Below are 15,791 nucleotides of genomic sequence, written 5' to 3'. Positions count from 1 at the left end.
ACGTCACCAGCAGGGTGCGTGCAGTCACGTGTTGATGTTGTAGTGATCACAGCACGTCACCTACAGGTGCGGCCATGATCACGTGTGAGATGCCAGTTAAGGCAGCGTGCTGCTTCTTGCTTGCCAGTTTCTTTACCCACTCACTGACTCTGGCGTGTTGTGTGCACTAGATTTAGGCCTGGCCTCCCCAGAGCCCATAACACTGTCCAACTTACATTTCTGTCCCTCAAAAACAGATAGGAATTTGTTGTTTTTTTTTGTACTGACAGGAATAAGGAGACCTCTGCATTTCTAAAACCAATGCAAATGAAACAAGCGTTCTTCATGTGCATTCATTTTTGAGAATCTGCTGCTATGCGTTCATTTGTGTAGTGTGCTCCATGCCCAGTTTATATCTTTGTACTTAAAACATTTTACTAATATTGCAAATAAATCTTATCACCCACAAGTTGAGAACAAATAACTCTTGCCCTTAGCACTACACCCTCTTACTTGTAGGGGAAGTAAATATCTCTGTAGAAGGCACATTAACTAACCTGAAAGCCCTACTGTGCAAAGAACATCTCACCAAACACTCATTGCTCCACTGAATCCAACGCTTCCCTCTCTAGAGCTCTTTTTGTCGTTCCCACTACCTATTCCAGTTATTTCAAGCAAGGTTATATGTAGGGTGCTACCCTGCTCCCTAGCGGTAACCTACTTGGGGGGGTCACCTATGTACAGTGGTCTGTCGTTTCCCAATTAGGTTTGCTCTTCATAAATCCCTTCCTTCCATGCATATATGTATGTGGAATTAGTGTTTTTATGCCCAATGAAGAGGTCATTTCTTGTGTTTGCTATTGTCATGCTACTGTTTCCTATTATGCTTTTGTATTGGAATTGATGTCTACAATATGCCATGATTCCGCATTTAAATGGGGACTACAGTGATGGTGTAGATATTCTATAAACTGTTAGTGGATCGCTTTCTAATGTATGTCCTCTCCATGCTGTCTCTTTAGATACCTCCGTCATGCAATGTGGATGCGGGATAAGGAAGAGCTGGACGAAGAAATCCAAAAACTGGAAAAATTAAAAATTAACTTAATGGGTGATGACAATTATGTGAAGAAAAAATACAAGGTAAAGGTTAACTTTGTCCAATAGTATGCACGCGTCACCTCTTTCTTCCTACTGCGACATGAATGTTTGTCCCCTCCATACATTGAGGGGTCACGTGGTGCTAATCTGTGATACAGGAAGTGGCCACCAAGATACAGAGTTCCCAGTGCTTTCTGGCAAAGGGGGAAATTCATGTGCATTATAGTATTACAGTATAGATTGAACATGGAGCAGGACATAGTTCCTCCTCCTGCGAAGGTGTAATGAGGCAACAGGCTCCTCCCAATTCTGTTTGAACATACCATTGTGCATTTACTCTGCCTCGTTTATACACCTCAGGAACTACACCTCAGGAACCATTTCTTCCTCTTTAAATGTAACAGGTGTTGTCTTGAAAGATGAACACAGTGATGACAATACAGACAGTCAGTCATGACACTAGAGTAGTTTATTCGTCATGATGAAAAGTTCAGATCATCATGTTACATGTCTCAGTAAGATGTCAGGTTATAGCATCTACCGGTCATCAACCCATCCTCTCACTCCGGTCTTACTGGAATTTGGGAAACATTCGCCCAGCTCACACACACACAAAACCATGCATCACTCTGTTCCGTCTTATGATCCCATCACTGACAGAGGCTTCTTACATTAAGAGCCACAAAAACAGCATTTTTATTTCATTTATAGAAGAGTCTCTAACCACCAGAGATTCACAGATGCTGTGCCCGCCATATGTAATGATCTGAAACACAATGTTACATTATCCACCATTATCTCTATAATGGTAGAAAATAGTCTGAAGATAAACCATTCTAATCAGCTAGGCCTCACACCAGGATGAAATAGGGTGATTCACACAGGTCTAAAACATTTGTAAAAATCCCACTAGACCTGCAGGGTGAGTTCCTTAGTATATATACTTGACCTAAGAGAAATGCACTCACCCCATAGTGACGGGTGACACAATATTTATCAGTGCTTTCTGTAAAATGGTGCATGTCACCATGAGCACACTTCATATTTGACGCAACACTGTCACCCGAAGGCCAGCCATGCACAGCGAAACATGTATTTGCCTTTTACTGGAAACAGATTTTGATTGCCGTTAATGGCCAACAATAGTTTCAAACATCCCCATAAATGCCAGTAAGGTTTAATACAGATCTGTGAGCCCACAATCATATGCATCCTGGGCAAATACAACCATTCCAAAAATATCTTTCTGAATTTGTCACTCTCTACTTCATTCTATCGGGCTTCTCAGCATAAATGTTTTCCTCTATGAGTTTACAGAACTCTTGGACTTCGTTCAGGGGAGGAATTTATGTGCGTTGGTCTAACTGTGTGGCAGTATCTTTTGGAATTGTGGACACTCTCAAATATCTTAGAATCTCAGCCTCCCCTTCATGTGACTGCCCTTCTCCTTGGCCTCCATTGTCCAACTGAAATAAATTGCTGTCATCTTGTGAGTGACAAATCACCTCCCTAGGCTCATAAGGATACACAGACAGCACCCCGAAAGCCTCTTTCACCCTCAAATCAACAAACTCGGGAAGATTAGCTCTGATAGTGGCATATATCTCAGGAGTATATGATGATGACTGAATTACTCAGATCTGCTGTGTCATGCGATTGCTAAATTGTCATCACTTTTAGTGTATCTTCTTTTATACAAATCGTTTGATATCCTCTGTTATCTACTAGTATCCGTCTGGAACTGTCCCCAACTTAAACTAGTGGGGCATAATCACATTCTTTTTCTTTCTTTACTGGCTCATGACCTCGTTGATTCACACAAATGTTATATTATGCTATGTTGAATTGATTTGTACTGTGCACCACTGACATGCTCATGATCTCCAGGAACTCATGTTGCTCTGTAAGGAAAAGTGGGTTTGGGTGGTTAGTGAGGGAGAGAGGGATATGATAGATGTTGTGCTCATCTGTTGATGCGTGTAGAACCAGGAGGAACTGGCGTCTGTGCGTGTGAGGTTCTTGGGTGTGTTTTGTTTTGTGTACTGTGATTGTGGTGTCCAGAAGGGCAGTGTGCAGTGTTTGAGTTGTTTGTTGCCAGAGGTTGTTAGGTTGGTAGCTTGGTTAGAGAATGATGTGCGGTTTGCTTGTTTTGGTTGGTTGATTCACTAACCCTCTGGGCGTGTGTTCTGTAGTCCGGCAGTGTTCGTTATGTCAAAGAGAGAAGTGATTAGTAGGTATTGGGTGATCTCTGGGTATTTGTAGCTATGTTAATCTTTTTCATTCTGTATTTATCCCTTGTTTGCAGCTTATGGTTTGTAGAAGCAGTCATTGTAAGGGGAGGGGCTCTCCGCTTGTGAGGGGTTTTGTTGTATAGTTGCCCTATGTTTATCTTGGCGGGTTCAATAGCCTGGTTTTAAGGCATTTCCTGCAAGTTAGGTGGTCTTCACTGTTTTTTTTTCTTTCGGGATCAAGTGCCATAGTTTGGCTATTAGATAGCGGTGCCACCAAATTTTCTTTTCTCTTAGTGTCTTCTTTCTATTTGGAGGTTGATGCCAGATCTGTTCTTGGTTGGTATTGAGTGATTTTTGCTCGGGTGAATTTGGCTTTTTGTCTGTGTAATGATTTTTGGGCAATGCATACGGCTTTGAAGTTGATGCGTTTCTATACTGGTAGCCAGTGTAGACCGTCTTGGGACTAGTGTGATGTGGTCTCTTCTATTTAGTCTCAGGAATAGTCTTGCAGCAGAATTTCTGATGCAATATAGTTTTTTGGTGAGTCGTTTGGTCATTCCTAGGTAGAAACTATGTGATTAGTCTATCCTAGATAAGACCAAGGAGATGATCATAAGGGTTCTGTGTGCGAAAATGAGGTAGGGGAAGATCCATTTTATTAACCGTAGGAGGTAGAACAATTTTTTTGCTTCTGGGTTCACTTGTGGTTCCAAGGTGAGAGCATTGTACGTGAGTCCCAGATTTATTATCACTGTTGACATCTCCGGTTGGGTGGCCATGCTCGGGGGGCCAGGTGTGGGATGTCTGTGTTGGACTGTCGTCTCATGGGGAGATCATAATTTTTGTGCTGGTTGGGTTTGCCATGCAAGTGTTTATGTCAATGAGGCATTTATTGACGATGTTCTCATTAGTGTCATTAGTTATCTTGAAGATTCATAGGCTGTCAGTCCCTAGGTTTGGATGAACTTCATTAGTGGGGGTAAAATAAATGTTGAAGAGGAACAGGGAGAGGCTTGATCCCTTTGGAACACCACAGGTGATACTTTTTGTGTTTGATGTAAATGGTGCAAAGTGGGTTCTTTCAGTTCCGGCTTCCCATATGGAGAAGAGTGCTGATTCTGCTCCTCTTATGGGTCTGAAGCCAAACTTTTATTGGTCAAGTATTCCATTGGTTTCTATGCGAATGAGTAGCTGTTTTACACACGTCAATCTTTAAGATTTTAGCTGGCAATGGTAGGTTTGATATGGATCTGTAGTTAGTAGGTTCATATGTATTTCCCGTCTCATTTAAGGAGAGGATTTATGTACACTAATTTGAATTACATTTACATCGATACTATTCCTGTATTTAGGGATAGACTTATTAGTAGTTGGATGTAGATAGTTGGTGTTTTGTGGGTGAGTCATTTTTTGTAGATGTCCAGTGAGCATGTGTCGCTGGGAAATCCAGATATCTTGGTGTCTTTTAATAGTTTGTCGAAGATTTCCTCGCTTATCGGTTCGAATCAATTGAGTGTTGTGTTGATTGTTTGTTTCTGGGAGGATGTTGTTTGCGGGATGTGTCGATGGCCTGCTGTATTGCTTCTATTCTTGCTCTTAGCTGGGCTGTATTGATATCGCATGGAGCTTGCAAGGGGACGATGCTGTTGTTGCATAAAGTTGGGCTTGTTATTTCCTTGATGATTCAAATCATTTCCTTTTGTGGATTTGTTGCAGGTTGAATTCTCCCGTATCGTATGCTTTTGTGGCTTGAGGACTACGTTTGCCTTGCCGGATTAATCATTGGTACCTATTTTGTCCATCTGTTTGTAGTGCTGTCAGGACTGGCTGGGTTAGTAACAGGAAGAGTAACAGAATTAACATTGTGCTTTCAGAGCTGGCTGGGTTATAGTTGTGCTTTCAGAGCTGGCTGGGTTAGTAACATGAAGAGTTTGTACATAGAATTAACATTGTGCTTGCCCAAGTCAAGATGGAGCGATAGAAACTTAGTCTGATTGGTTAAAGGAACAATGATATGTTTGGTTTGCCTGATTGGTGGAAAGGACAATGGGTTTGATTCTTGGGAGGTGAGCAAGATTCTAAACTGCCTTTCATCCATAGAAATTCAGTGGCTGGTTGTACATTAGTTAAGCTCCTTAAGTAAAGCCTTTTCAGAGCTCAGAAAATCTACCAAAGAAGTAAGAATATCGTTAGCTGATCCAGTTTGAACAAGAAGACATCAGGTGGGACCGTTCTTTTAAAGATTTTAAGATTGTCACAGTGAACTTTCATTTTCTTTTATAAGAAAACTTAAAGAGTTAACAAGTTTCAAAATTTTTTGAGAAAAGAGACATTTACAGTTAAAGTTATTATAAGGAAAAAAAGCTTGAAGATTGTGCGTAGAAGTTTAAAGTTAATTAACTGCGTGTAATGTTCTTCAAGACTGTTTAATGTGTGCGCAAGCTTGCAAGTCGTCGTTTACGTGTTTTTTGAAAATGCGCGGGTATTCAGAGCGATAGAGCGCATGCCCAAATGAATTGCGCAAGTGAATTTTAGCACGTGTACATTTTTAACGTGAAAGACGTTTCATGAGAAAGCGCGTGTGGGTTTACGATAGAGCGCGTGCCCAAATGAATTGCGCAAGTGAATTTTAGCGCGTGTACATTTTTAACGCGAAAGACGTGTCATGGGAAAGCACGTTTTGGTTTGCGATAGAGCGCGAGTCCATTTTGATTAAGCGCGAGTTGTTTTTAACGCGTGAACTATTTTACGTGAATTACGTTTCGTTTCTCCGCGTGAGTTCGGTAGCGATAGAGCGCAAGTCCATTTTAACTAGCGCGTGTTATTTTTATCGCGTTTACGTATTTTTTCACACGCGCGGGTTTGGTAAAGAATCGCGTGTGTATTTTAAACGCAAGGACAATTCTTCACGTCTTCTGATTTCACGTGTTTAACGCACACGCTTATCAAGGAAGAAACTATACATTCTTTGTGTAAATAAGGAAACAATTCACACGCAGAAGGAAAGCAGCATTCCAGAAAGTTAAAGAATATTTATTTAATGTAATTTATGCAAATCGAATTCAATACTTCAGAGAAAGACTGCATTTTATAAAAGCATTAAAAACTACATAGAGTTAAAAGAACTTTGAAGCAAGAAGAATATCTAGTTCTGAAAGGTGTTTGCAAGGGCCATCACTTTAGAATTCTAAAGAGACTTGAGTGGTTTGAACTATATGCACTACACAAGATATTATTTACAAGATATTCCACACAGATTATTAGCCTCTAAGTCTTTTACTGAGGTTTAAGAGGTAAAGAGTTCAGAGTTTATTTAGAATAATTTTAGAAAAGAAGTTTATATTATCATATAAGTAACCAGGTGAATTTGTTTATCACAGATACCAGAGCCTACCAGACGGTTGCAGGGCTGCAGTGTCTCCGTTGTTATTTTCTCCAAATTCCCCTTTCCCTTTCTTGGGGTTTTCAGCTCAGCTTATATTTAAGGGTTGAGAGGTGAACTCCTGGTGAGGGTCTGTGGAGCCAGCATCAGCTCCTGTGGAATTCAGTCAAGCCGGACCCTGACAGGATGAAAGGCCCACAATAATTTTTTCCACCTGAGCTGATATGGATCCCACAGAGGCAGTAGCAAGTTCCATAAGGGACATGTTTTCAGAGTTAAGGGAGGAAATGAGGGCTGTGCGAAAAGAAAACCAGGTCAACAAGTCAAGTTTGAAGAGTTAAACTCTAAGGTTACCCGTAAGGGTGAAGACATTTCTTTGGAGTCAAGAGATTCAGAGGATCCTAGTAGAGAATTACCAGTGTTAATTAGAGAGGATTTGGGTGAAGGAACGAGTTCTCAGGGAAGAAGTAGGGGAAGTTTGAATATACCTATAGGTCCAGTCCCCTTAGCACCTTCAGAGCGTTTTAGGGGAGATGCCAAGAAATGCCAGATTTTCCTTACACAGTGTGAACTTCATTTCCTTTGTAGACCTGAAGCTTTTAATACAGATGCTTCTAAAATAGCTTTTATGCTGTCTTACCTTACTGGTGAGGCGGCAACTTGGTCAGTATTATTAGTTGGTCAAGAGAATCCTATACTAAAGAACTTGTTAGCCTTCAAGTTAGAATTTAAAAAGATGTTTGACAGACGCCAATTATCTCAAGAAGTTGATGGAGAACTATTAGAGTTAAAACAGGGAACTAAAGATTTAGTGTCTTACATCACACAGTTCAGATCTTTAGTATTAGAGAGCAATTGGCCAGAAGAGAAGCAATCCTCTTTGTTCTATAGAGGCTTGAAGGAGGAATTGAAAGATGCCTTATCTACAATTGTTAATAGACCCACTTCATGTGAGGATTTAATTAATCTAGTCATACAAATTGACTGTAGATTAGGGGAACGCAAGGTTGAGCGTAGAAGAGGAGGAGTTGAGCAACCAAGAGTTTTCCCTAGAGTTGATAAAGGAAGATTAGAATTTGTAAATAAGAATTGAGAACTGGGAATGCAGAGAGAGTAAATAAAGTGAGAGGTCCTTTAACTAAGGAGGAGAAGGATAGGCGAAGACAGAATAATTTATGTTTATATTGTGGGAAATCAGGACATTTTGTTGGAAATTGCCCTTGGTGTCCAAAAACTTCTGCATCTACTAACAGCTCCAAAAATCAGCAAGTGGCAAATACAATCCAAGCAGCGGTACCACATATTACATTGAATGTATCCTTGTATATTAAAGAGGAATTAAAGGGAAGCGGTCCAGTAGTAATAGATTCTGGAGCCACTGGTAACTTCATGGATTGGAATGTGGTTAAAGATATGAATGTGCCTTACGTTGTAATAAATATACCAGAGTATGTGAGAGTGGTGGATGGGTCTCAACTGACATCAGGTTTAATTACACACGAAACAATCCCATTGGAAATGGAAATTGGAGAACACTGGGAGGAAATTGTGTTTGAATTAATTGACACTCCACAGTTGAAAATAATTTTGGGAATGCCTTGGCTGACGTATCATAACCCTCAGATTGATTGGGGAAGAAGAGTGGTGAAATTGGATTCTGCTTTTTGTGTTACAAATTGTTGTAAAGAAGTAGTTCAGGAAAATATTTGTAGTGGTAATTGTTCAGAAGTAGTGGAAAGTTCGGTGAATTTGGGAACTATAGTACATTCTATAGGGGCTGTAATTGGAGAATTACTAAAGTGTTACCATGATTTCAATGATGTGTTTAGTGAAAAGGAAGCTAATGAATTACCTCCTCATAGAGAGTATGACTGTAAAATTGATTTAGAACCAGGGGCCCACATTCCTTGCAGTCGCATCTATGCCTTAACAGAAAAAGAGAATCAACATTTGAAAGATTACATCCAAGAAAATTTGAATAGGGGGTTCATCAGGCACTCTCAATCGCCAGCAGCTTCTCCACTATTTTTTGTTCCCAAAAAGGAAGGCACTTTACGAACATGCATAGATTATAGGGCATTGAATAAGATAACAATTAAAAACAGATATCCTCTGCCCTTAATATCAGTAATGTTAGACCAGATTCAAGGAGCCTCAGTATTTACCAAACTAGATCTTCGTGGTGCATATCATTTGGTGCGGGTACGTCAAGGTGATGAATGGAAAACGGCATTTAGAACAAAATTTGGTCTTTTCGAATATCAAGTAATGCCATTCGGATTGTGTAACGCTCCCGCGGCCTTTCAATTTTTTATAAATGAGGTATTGAGAGATTTTATTGACATCTTTGTAGTAGTATACATAGATGACATTCTCATTTACTCTAAGGATCTACTGCAACATGAAGAACATGTAAAGAAAGTATTACAGCGACTAAGGGAGAATAAACTATTTGCTAAGTTAGAAAAGAGCCAATTTCATACCATGGAAGTGGAATTTTTAGGTTTTATGATTTCTCCCAAAGGTTTGGAAATGGATATGAAGAAAATTAAAGCAGTTGAACAGTGGCCAACTCCAACTTGTGTTAAAGATATCCAAAGCTTCCTGGGCTTTGCAAACTTTTACAGGAGATTCATTAAAAATGTCTCTCAAACTGTTGCTCCTATCACCAAATTATTGAAGAAAGGAATGAAATTTGAATGGAAAGATGAAGCGGAAGAAGCTTTCAAAACATTGAAGAACTGTTTTACATCTGGACCGATCTTATTACACCCAGATCCTTCACAACCATTTTTTGTGGAGGCAGATGCTTCTAATGTTGCAATTGGAGCAGTGCTTTCTCAACGGCATCCTGAAACTGGACAGTTGCATCCTGTGGCCTATCTATCTAAGAAATTGCTTCCAGCAGAAGTGAACTACACGATTACTGATAGAGAACGCCTGGCAATCAAGAGGGCATTTCAGGAATGGAGGCATTATCTGTTAGGAGCAAGATTCACAGTAACCGTTTTAACCGATCATAGAAATCTTCTGTTTTTGAAATCAGCTCGAACACTATCACCTCGACAACTTAGGTGGTCACTCTTCTTTTCAGAATACGATTTTGTGATAACATTCAAGCCTGGGCGGTTAAACAGTAAAGCGGATGCTTTATCGCGACAAGGATCTTCGGGAGAAGTTGAAAATCAATTATTACCAGAACCAGTGATTGCAGAAGATAAATGTATTCTAAGTACTACAAAGGAAGAGAATCTGCTTCTTAAAAAGATTCAAAAGGAATTACCAGAAGAGGCGATTCAATCTTTGTTAGCAGAGGATTCTGGAAGACATTTATTTGAAGGATTTCCATGTGTCCATTCTAAAATTTACTTCAAAGTAAGGAACTGCAAAAGGAAATTATGCAAGAATGTCATGAATCCAAGTTGGTGGGTCACCCTGGAATTCGTAAGACTATTGAACTGGTTGAAAGGAAGTTTTGGTGGAAAGAAATGAAAAAGGATATTGAAGACTATGTGAAAACATGTGAAGTCTGTGCTCGAGTAAAGTCAGGAGGAGGAAAACCATCTGGGTTATTAAATCCTTTACCAGTACCCCCTAGTCCTTGGTTTACAATCTCTATGGATTATATTGTAGATCTTCCTAAAGATCAAAGTTACACTACAGTATTAGTAGTTGTGGATTTACTAACTAAAGCTGGGCATTTCATTCCCATGAAAGGAGAGGCTTCTGCAAGGAATCTGGCAAAACGTTTTTTGCAAGAAGTGGTACGATTGCATGGTCTACCAACACAAATTGTATCAGATCAAGGGTCTCAGTTCATTTCTAAGTTTTGGCGAGCCTTCTGTACAGAGTTGGGAATTGAGGTAAAGCTTTCTTCAGGTTATCATCCACAGACCAACGGCCAAACAGAGCGAGTAAATCAGGAGTTGGAAAAATATATTAGAGCTTTTTGGCAAGAAAGAGGAAGTTGGGTAGATCTTCTTTGGCTAGCATAGTTTAGTTATAACAATTCTGTCAAGGATTCTACTAAGTATTCTCCATTTTTTAGCAATTATGGTTTCCACCCACGATTTTTGAAAGAAGTGTTGCCATCTGAGTATTCCAATCCAGAGGTTGAGCAGCGATTGACTTGTATTAGAGATGGTTTAGTGAAAGCTAAAGAAACTTTGGAGAAAAGTAAGTTACGATTTAAGACATTTGCTGATAGGAAACGTCGAAAAGCACCACATTATCAGGTGGGTCAAAAAGTTTGGTTGTCCACAAAAAACCTACGTTTAAAGGGAAGAACTAAATTTAGTCCGAGATTTATTGGTCCATTTGAAATAGAAAGAATAATAAATCCCGTAGCAATCAAACTGAAATTACCCGCAAGTATCAAAAGTCACCCTACATTTCATGTCAACTTAGTGAAACCTTGTGTGTCAGGAACTAGATTGGGAAAACCACCACCAGCAGTTTACACAGAGGAAAATGACGAAGAGTTTGAAGTTAAGAAAATCTTAGATTCCAGGATTGTTAGAGGTACCTTGCAGTATCTTATTGACTGGAAGGGATACGGGCCTGAGGAAAGATCTTGGGAGGATCAAACAGATGTGCATGCATGCCCCTCAATTGATAAAACAGTTTCACAAAAGGTTCCCTGCTAAGCCAGGCCCTGGGACAGGGCTTTGAAGAGGGGGGTACTGTCAGGACTGGCTGGGTTAGTAACAGGAAGAGTAACAGGATTAACATTGTGCTTTCAGAGCTGGCTGGGTTAGTTGTGCTATCAGAGCTGGCTGGGTTAGTAACAGGAAGAGTTTGTACATAGAATTAACATTGTGCTTGCCCAAGTCAAGATGGAGCGAAAGAAACTTAGTCTGATTGGTTAAAGGAACAATGATATGTTTGGTTTGCCTGATTGGTGGAAAGGACAATGGGTTTGATTCTTGGGAGGTGAGCAAGATTCTAAACTGCCTTTCATCCATAGAAATTCAGTGGTTGGTTGTACATTAGTTAAGCTCCTTAAGTAAGGCCTTTTCAGAGCTCAGAAAATCTACCAAAGAAGTAAGAATATCGTTAGCTGATCCAGTTTGAACAAGAAGACATCAGGTGGGATCGTTCTTTTAAAGATTTTAAGATTGTCACAGTGAACTTTCATTTTCTTTTATAAGAAAACTTAAAGAGTTAACAAGTTTCAAAATTATTTGAGAAAAGAGACATTTACAGTTAAAGTTATTATAAGGAAAACAAGCTTGAAGATTGTGCGTAGAAGTTTAAAGTTAATTAACTGCGTGTAATGTTCTTCAAGACTGTTTAATGTGTGCGCAAGCTTGCAAGTCGTCGTTTACGTGTTTTTTGAAAGTGCGCGGGTATTCAGAGCGATAGAGCGCATGCCCAAATGAATTGCGCAAGTGAATTTTAGTGCGTGTACATTTTTAACGCGAAAGACGTTTCATGGGAAAGCGCGTGTTGGTTTGCGATAGAGCGCGAGTCCATTTTGATTAAGCGCGAGTTGTTTTTAACGCGTGAACTATTTTACGTGAATTATGTTTCGTTTCTCCGCGTGAGTTCGGTAGCGATAGAGCGCGAGTCCATTTTAACTAGCGCGTGTTATTTTTATCGCGTTTACGTATTTTTTCACAAGCGCGGGTTTGGTAAAGAATCGCGTGTGTATTTTAAACGCGAGGACAATTCTTCACGTCTTCTGATTTCACGTGTTTAACGCACACGCTTATCAAGGAAGAAACTATAAGTTCTTTGTGTAAATAAGGAAACAATTCACACGAAGAAGGAAAGCAGCATTCCAGAAAGTTAAAGAATATTTATTTAATGTAATTTATGCAAATCGAATTCAATACTTCAGAGAAAGACTGCATTTTATAAAAGCATTAAAAACTACATAGAGTTCAAAGAACTTTGAAGCAAGAAGAATATCTAGTTCTGAAAGGTGTTTGCAAGGGCCATCACTTTAGGATTCTAAAGAGACTTGAGTGCTTTGAACTATATGCACTACACAAGATATTATTTACAAGATATTCCACACAGATTATTAGCCTCTAAGTCTTTTACTGAGGTTTAAGAGGTAAAGAGTTCAGAGTTTATTTAGAATAATTTTAGAAAATAAGTTTATATTATCATATAAGTAACCAGGTGAATTTGTTTACCACAGATACCAGAGCCTACCAGACGGTTTCAGGGCTGCAGTGTCTCCGTTGTTATTTTCTCCGAATTCCCCTTTCCCTTTCTTGGGGTTTTCAGCTCAGCTTATATTTAAGGGTTGAGAGGTGAACTCCTGTTGAGGGTCTGTGGGGCCAGCATCAGCTCCTGTGGAATTCAGTCAAGCCGGACCCTGACAAGTGCTTCCTCCATTGCTTTTCTCATTTATGGTTGTTTTTCTCCAGTACCCTCAGTTCCTCTGTGAACAATCTAGCTGTGACTTTTTTCTTGTGGGTTTGAAGAGTTTTAGAGGTCTTAGGTGGTCTAATGTGTCTGGTATCCAGGTGTGAAGGTTCTCTATAACTGTGTCTGGTGTAATTTTGTTTAAGTGGGAGGTGTATGGCTTGGTAGTTTCTAATAGTCGTGTTAATGTTGCATGGTCTAGTCTTTTCCAGTTTCTTTCTTTATCGGCAGGAGTTTTGTGTTTGTGGGCTTCATTTAGCTTGGGATTTTGACAGCGAAAGGGATCATATGATGGTCGCTCTATTTGATTGGAACCGGTGGGGCAGCGGTCAAAAGTTCATCAGTGGAGAAAATTGCATCTAGGGTGTGTCCCGCTCTTTGAGTGGCTCTGTTCATTATTTATTTGAAATGACGAGTTTCCATTAAGGCACTAAGGGAGTTTGTTGTGGTTTCATTTACTCGTTCAAACCAGATGTTGAAGTCTTCCAGAACAATTATGTTATCGTGATTTGTGGAAAGGTTAGCATCTGTGATTTTTGCAGCAAAGTTAGGGTTATAGGCCAGCGGTCTGTAGGCCTGAAGGAAGATTACGTTGAATTGGTCGTTGAGCCTGAGGTTCACAAGGACTGGTTCACAGTCTTCTATGTCTGTTGAGGGTAGTGATGAGGAGCTGATGTGATCTTGTATGTGTCAGGTCTCGTGGCAGAGTGGAAAGGCTGCACAAGGTAGTTCAAAAGGTGGGGGGGGTTGCTTCAGAAAGTAAAATAGTATTACCGGGCTATACATGCATGTGTGTGGTGGAAGAAGTTGTATCAAAAAAAAGGAACATGTTTCTGCATTAACCAATTATTATCAGGAGTTGCAGATCATCCCAAGTCAAGATGGTGGAGGGTCAGCTTGCGCTTGATTGGTTGAAGGGCATAATAAAGATCAGTAAACATTCTAAACTACATTTCATCATGGATTTCTAAAAGGCGGGTCCCGTTTTAGTTATATCAGCTATATCATGATTGCCTTACAGGAACCCCAACCAATAGTTAGGCTCCTTTAGCCCAATTCAGCCCAATGCGCAACAGGACGCCACGCCGCATTCAGCGCTGTTAGCAACCAATCGGAAGACACAGCCCAACAACCAATAGGTTTGCCGGCCACGGACCAATGGACACTAGTTTGACAAACCATATAATGCAAGTCAATACACTCCCCAGTTGTACCTGAACCCAGAGGCAGAAAGATACAACACGAGAGGTAAGATGCTCCACTAGCTCGTGGTCTGCGCCTTTTGCTTAATTTAGCTTCACTTTGATTTAAATGCAGGTGCACCACGCAACTCAGTCACCACCTATTTGTAACCATGTTGTCACTTCTGACCCAGTGGGAGTCTTGTCAAGCCACAGTGGCTACCTCTCAATTAGCTAAGAGACAGTGGGTGGGTATAGATCCAGACACCCACGGCATCTCCCTCCATCAACCTGACTAAATACAAACCCACACTGCTAAAAGCACTTGGGACCCTTCCTAGACTTGCCACCTCCTGTGGCACCAAGTAGGAAAGGACACCGGGCACCAATGCCTTTACTAATTAATACTCAACTGAAACGCCGTCTGCACACTATGGCTAACCGGCAATTAATAGAACAGGCACTGTGTAAAAACGCCTTATGCGTAATATCATATGTATTCACGCACCGGCGCTCCCATGGTCAGAGCACACTCAAACAAAGCCCAACACGGCACAGATCTAGATGCCGGCCATCACAATATGGGTCAGCACTAAGTATACTATATGCATCCTCGGCACAATAAGCACCAAGACCCTTCCCACGGAAGCAGCTCCAGGCCAGCGAGGGAAGGGTCCCAGGGCACCAGTGCCCTGATTATGATAATCACCTTGAAAACTGAAACCCAACTGGGCACATCCCCACTGTCGGGACCGCACAATGGAAACAACTGATACCACACATGAACTGAACCACGGAATCATGTCTTTTAACTATTCCCAGTAGCTCAGCCCTTGGGCATGAAATATTCACACTAGTTTACCTTAATTCCTTATTCGTAGGTATTGACCTCTGCTAAACCAGGCACTGGGCGGACTGAGCCCTTGCTATTACCACTACCCAGTAACTAACTGACCTACCTGCAACAAGCAGGAACCAGGACAACCCCTCTATCTTACCTACCAGGTGAGATCCCTTGCAAATGAGTCAATCATTACCAAACACTCTAAACCAATTAGGACCATTGCCAACCAAACCTACGGAAATCTCTTATTTTCTCTCTCTTAACATGTACTCAATACTGTCTATAGATAATTGTTTTTGACTGCAAAATGTATGAACCAATCTGCAAATCACTATGAATCTGTATATATATCACGATCACTGGGAATTAAATCACCCACACATAATATGTCCAAACACAAATGTCACATGATATACACCCAATCACAAATGGTGAATGCCTGATCTTGGGACCACATTGGCACCAAATATGTATCGAATCCATTGTTATTAAAAATTATGAACGGTAGCCTAGAAAAAAGACCTGTTAGGTTCAAACACGTGTCAGCACCACCTGTTATATCATCACTTGATGAATTCGAGACAATAAAAGATTGGAAAAGATGAAAATCACAAACCTTGTGGAACTACATTTTTCAAACGCAGCAAAAGACAATGGGGTAAATCCCAGCATAAGAAATTGCACACGCGCCGAAT

The 15,791-nt window shown here is 40.5% G+C and overlaps 1 protein-coding gene across 3 annotated transcripts in view; it reads left to right on the top strand.

Moving 5' to 3' along the window:
* Positions 1–15,791, top strand: part of ANKRD53 (ankyrin repeat domain 53) — a 169,784-nt gene that overhangs the window by 139,524 nt on the left and 14,469 nt on the right. For all 3 annotated transcript variants that reach the window (XM_069632269.1, XM_069632270.1, XM_069632271.1), the window contains one exon: positions 1,002–1,122. In XM_069632269.1, the coding sequence (XP_069488370.1) occupies positions 1,002–1,122 (121 nt within the window). The remainder of the gene's footprint in view (positions 1–1,001; positions 1,123–15,791) is intronic.

The sequence above is a fragment of the Ambystoma mexicanum genome, chromosome 6q, assembly GCF_040938575.1.
Source record: "Ambystoma mexicanum isolate Mex_15411 chromosome 6q, UKY_AmexF1_1, whole genome shotgun sequence".
In the NCBI taxonomy this organism is placed as follows: domain Eukaryota; kingdom Metazoa; phylum Chordata; class Amphibia; order Caudata; family Ambystomatidae; genus Ambystoma; species Ambystoma mexicanum.
Note: the sequence above shows the minus strand (reverse complement) of the source record. Positions and strands in the feature narration are given on the sequence as shown.